We start from the raw sequence: 5,369 nt of genomic DNA, 5'->3' as shown, positions 1-5,369 counted from the left end.
CTGCCCTTCCGGCTTTCGCTTTCGCGGCTCGCCATCCATCGCCCGCCATACCCCTCCAGCGGGCACAGGCCGCAGCGAGTAGCTAGCGGCGGCCCTGCCCAGTTCTCGGTCTCGGCTTTGCCGAAAGAAAGGCACCCGGAACCCGACGACAGCGGCGGCAGTCGAGTCCGGGGCAAAGCGGTAGGGGGATGAGGAGGGTGGAAAGGCGGGCGGGATAAAAAGGCGGGGGGTGGAGAGGAGGAGGGGGGAGCCGGGGAAGGCTACAGCGGCGCCAGGCGGGCCAGCAGCAGAGCGCAGCGCACCGCGGGATAGCAGGAGGACCGCCGCTCGGAAAGTGCGGAGCCGTTTCGTCTCCCCCCTCTAGCTACCTCTTCCAGGGCTTGCCTCCGCCCGTCCACTCGCCCACGCCTCGCGCTCCAGGGGGAGGTGAGTCTCGATCGCTGCTGCTGCTGGTGGTGGTAGCGCGCGCTAGCCCCGATAAGAGAGGGACGAACGAAGCCCCGCGTGCTTGATCGATCGCCCTCTCGCGCCATGTCGTCCGCCGCGGGCGGGTACGGCGGCGGGACGGGGAGCGGCGCCGAGCCCCACTGCCACGGCCACGGCCACGGCCACGGCGACTTCCTGCTGCACCACCATGCACAGCACGTGGCCGCCGCGCAGCAGCTCTACCACGTGCCGCAGCACAGCCGCCGCGAGAAGCTGCGGTACCCGCAGGACGACGGCTCGCCCCCGCACGCCCCCGCTCCCGCCCCGCACCAGCACTGGCCGCCGCCCCCGCCCCCGCCGGGGTTCTACTCCTACGCGTCCTCCTCCACGTCCTCCTACTCCCCGCACAGCCCCAAGGGGCTGCCGCACGTCGCGGCGCACGGCCACGGCCCCGCCCCGCCGCTCGCGGCGCAGATCCCGACGCAGAACTTCGCGCTCTCGCTCTCCTCGTCCTCCAACCCGCCGCCGCCGGTCCCGCAGCAGCAGCAGCAGCCCAGGAGGCCGCACCCGCACGGCGCCCCCGCGGGGCCCTTCGGGCCCTTCACCGGCTACGCGGCGGTCCTCGGCCGCTCCCGGTTCCTCGCCCCCGCGGAGAAGCTGCTCGAGGAGATCTGCGACGTGGGGCGCGCGGCCCCGCACGTGGACCGGACCGCCTCCGACGAGGCCCTGCTCGACGCGGATCCGATGGAGGGCATCGATCACGACATGGACGGCGCCGCCTCCGACGCCGGGCCCATCTCCGGCGCCGAGCAGCAGTGGAAGAAGACCAGGCTCATCTCCATGATGGAAGAGGTGCGCTCTAGCTACCATCTGCTTACTTTCCTGAGTCTGCTCAGCTTCGGCCCCTCCTTCCAGGTTCTCTTGTGCTATTCTCCATGCTCCATGCACCATCATCCTTTCTTCCTAGTTTCGGAATTGCAATTATCTCTCCTGCTGGGTGGAGAAGAATCTTGCTTGTAGAGGTCACATCACCACTGCAGTCATGGCCTGCTTTTATTCACTGTAGTTGCATGTGCTTTTGATTTGATGATGATTTCCTCTGCTGTTGATACTCGCGGTACATCTTTCCGAGTTTTTTTTTGTATACTGATTACGTGCTCGTGAGCTTTTTACAGTTCCCACTGTTCCATGAACAGTTGTGTTCGTTCGATTCTGTCAACGTGATAGGATTTTGATCGGCTAGTAGTCTACATGAAATTAGGAATCTGAATACGACTAACTGCTATGAACTCTCTTTTTGATGTCACCTGAGGGAAGGAAAAAAATGGCGTCTCCTCTTGATATCTTCTCGGATGATTCGTCCTTGCTTGGCTCGTCGTAGCGTCCCCTGCGACCGGGAGCATGGGGGCAGCAACACACGAGCATCCACGTACAAATGTCTCTAGCTTCTATTTTTGGAACCCTGAGTAGCAGATTGTGTTTAGCAGGGTTCTTTAATGGCATCTCGCTTCCATAATTGGGAAGCAGGCCTGCTTTGTTGATGTCATGTCTTCATTCTCAAACAAAAGCAACCTGCTCCCTTTACCCAGCTTGGAATTTCTTTGTTTAAGAGCCTATTAGCTGTCTAATTTTGATGATGATTGCAGCCTCGCTTATTGAGTTGTAATACAATTATTTTACGACCCTTTTTTACCCTAGGTCTGCAAGAGGTACCGCCTGTACTACCAGCAGGTCCAGACTGTCATCAACTCGTCCGAGACGGTCGCCGGGTTCAGCAACGCTGCCCCGTTCGCCGCGATGGCGCTGAGGGCCATGGCGAAGCACTTCAAGTGCCTCAAGGGCATGATACTGAGCCAGCTGCGGAACACGTCCAAGGCTGCTGCCGGGAAAGAGGGGCTCAGCAAGGACATCGCCATGTTCGGGCTCGCCAGTGGCAGCGCTGCCGTCCTCCAGAGAGCGGGCAGTGTGGCGGCGTTCGGCCAGCCGCACAACATCTGGCGGCCGCAGCGAGGGCTCCCAGAGCGTGCTGTCTCTGTGCTCCGCTCTTGGCTGTTTGAGCACTTCCTGCATCCGTAAGTCATCTTGCGCTTTTCAAACTCTTCATTTTTATATGGAAATGAAATGTCATTAGGACATGACTACGTTCATTACGGTGCGCTTGTTTCAAGATGATGATGGCCATAAGGATTATTAGCGTTGCGATTACTCCTAGATTACTTGTTTTAATGATGGTTGGAATCCGAAGCTACTCTAGATAGCTAGTGGGGCATTAGAGACTTGTCAACTTGAACATTCATGATGAGCCTGTTTGCTGGACATGGCGCCATGATGCCTTCTCAAATGATGATTTGTGATTTGATACATGCATGGAGAAAGTATGGGATTAGATGTTTTGGTGACACCACGGCTGGCATTCCTGGCTGTCTGAATCATTGTGTTAAACTTGCGTGATAGAATGCCATGGCTTCCAAATCATTGCGTTGGAGCTTATAACATGATGGATGCCCAGGCTTTATACCTGTACGTGAAATGCATTTTTGAGCTGTTCACATAAAAAATATGTAGGAGCGTTCCGTTTAGGGATCTAAGGACGCCGTTGCAATCTTTGTTAGACAGTCTTCATTACTTCGAAGTACGGTAACATGTCCTGTTAGAATGGTTTGGTAAGGACCCTATGTCTGATGGGTATGGCAGCACAGTCACGACAACTCCAAAGTGCGCTTTACTTCCAACCAAATTTAAAGAGTACCACCCTATACTAAAACCCAATGATTTGCTTGTTCGTTCTGCAGATTACGTTTTGCTTTCATAGTACAATCGCTTCACATGATGTCTGATCTAAAAGTTGAAATTCTGTATCATCGGTTAAATCAAATTGATTGGTACAACCTCAAGATGCTGAGTTGCTGATAATTTTTCACTTTAGAGCGTATATCTGGAGTTCAGTCAATTTCATAATTATGGGTACTAGTCTTTCCTGGCATGAGGTGGCAAAAGGTTTCCAACCCCCAGTTAGTCAATTTTGGTTAGATCCCATATGGATCAGTGCTTGATGTCTAGCCTTCCGTTATCATAAGCATACCACATTGCTCCACCGTGGGAACTGGGAATAGTAAAGACACAGGCGCTTGACCACTGCAATGGTCTGATACGCTGACCTAATTTCACCTGGTTCCTTTTGTTGTTTTGTCAAATTGTTGTATATGTGCACCTTCGTTGACTATTTTTGATTCATTCGCCTTTTAGCAAGCTCCAATGGTTGTACTCATCTCAGTGTCATAATAAAATTGTCCAGATATCCTACTGATGGTGACAAGCAAATGCTAGCTAAACAGACAGGCTTAACGCGGAACCAGGTAAATGACCATGCTGCTTGTTGGATTTTGGTATAGATAGGGTAGTAGTAGTAGTATCTCATGTTCTATTTATTAGTTATTATAGTGATTATTATGCACTTGTTTCAAATACTTTGGTAGCTCTGGTATGTATTATTGTTCCTGAAACCTTTGATGGCTTATGTTAACACACACTGCAGGTATCGAATTGGTTCATCAATGCAAGAGTCCGGCTATGGAAACCGATGGTGGAAGAAATCCACAACCTTGAGATGAGGCAGGTCCAAAAGCATCCAGCCCTTGACAAGAGCCAGCTCTCCATGCATCACCAGACCCAGCATTCGTCTGAGAGCAGCAGGAAGCCCTCAGATCCTTCTGACTCCCAGCTCGGCCAAAGCAGCAGCATCACTCGGAATCACGGCATCCCTACCTCTCAGGGCTTCCCGGATGAGCTCTCCCAGATGTCCCACTCCATCCAGCAGGGGCAGGTCACCTTCGCATACAACGGGCTGTCGACACCGCAGCATCAGCACAGCCTCGCGTCGTCACAGCATCACCAGCAGGTTGGATCAATGAGCGGCATCGGCGGGGCGGGGAATGGTGGTGTGTCCCTCACCCTTGGACTCCACCAGAACAACAGGGTTTGCATCGCCGAGCCACTCCCAGCATCCCTCCCGCCCAACCTTGCCCACCGTTTCGGCCTGGAGGAGGTTAGCGACGCCTACGTGATGGGCTCGTTTGGAGGTCAGGACCGGCATTTTGGCAAGGCGATCGGTGGCCATTTGTTGCATGATTTTGTTGGCTGATATGGCTGCTAGTGCGATTGGTGCTCCTGCATCTGTCAGTTTTCTGATGGGGCATAACCTTGTATTGTACCACTACTAGTATGTTAGAATGGTATATAAGTGGATCACTTGGTGGCTTTGGCTTGATCACTTTGAATCGATTTCTTTGGAGGGTGGAGAAAAAAAACCCGTTGCTGACTTGTCAGCCCTTCTTGTAGATCCAGGTGTGTTGCCAAATATTTGACTTGCTGGGCTAATAGAGAGCATGAGAATACATTCACTAGTCCCCAATACGTGTTTGCTCGGATATGAGATTTGATATATGGTGTTGTTTCAAAAAAGATTCAATATATGGTGAGACATTGTTCCTCTGACCTTGTACTGTGAATTCAAGTGTTGCCACATACCCCCAAAGAAAGTGTGTGTTTTCAAATGGCAGTAGGCGGGGGGGGGGGGGGGGGGGGGGGAGGCCTGGAAGACCCGCGTCATTGGCAGGGCCGGCTTCAGCTCTTGTTCGTGGCCAAAAACAAGGATGCTGCTACTGTATACTGTTCTGAAGATTTAACTTGTCACTGTAGAACATGACCAACGCCAGTTGGTCTTTCAGCTTGATTTGCTAGCCTTTTGTGCGCATTAAACTACTAAGCAAGCAGACATTTTGGGATCCATCTTGCATCCTTGTATGGGGTAGCCTCCTAAAGCCTGGACAAAAGTATGATTTGCCCACTAACGTTTATTAGCAGCCCGTTTTGTCACACTAACAGACTATGTTGGGGCTGTCAGCTGCTGATTGGCTAACCTTCTGACCTTTGGATTAAACTAT

At 53.0% G+C, this 5,369-nt stretch overlaps 1 protein-coding gene across 1 annotated transcript; it reads left to right on the top strand.

Annotated features, from left to right (window-relative positions):
- LOC120672716 (BEL1-like homeodomain protein 9) lies at window positions 1-4,917 on the top strand. The gene is made up of 4 exons (XM_039953268.1): window positions 1-1,278; window positions 2,125-2,498; window positions 3,722-3,782; window positions 3,962-4,917. Exons 1-4 carry the CDS (start codon window positions 532-534, stop codon window positions 4,565-4,567), a joined length of 1,788 nt encoding a protein of 595 aa, XP_039809202.1. The 5' UTR covers window positions 1-531; the 3' UTR covers window positions 4,568-4,917.
- The last annotated feature ends 452 nt before the right edge of the window (window positions 4,918-5,369 follow it).

The sequence above is a fragment of the Panicum virgatum genome, chromosome 5N (genome assembly GCF_016808335.1).
Source record: "Panicum virgatum strain AP13 chromosome 5N, P.virgatum_v5, whole genome shotgun sequence".
Classification (NCBI taxonomy): Eukaryota; Viridiplantae; Streptophyta; class Magnoliopsida; order Poales; family Poaceae; genus Panicum; species Panicum virgatum.
Note: the sequence above shows the minus strand (reverse complement) of the source record. Positions and strands in the feature narration are given on the sequence as shown.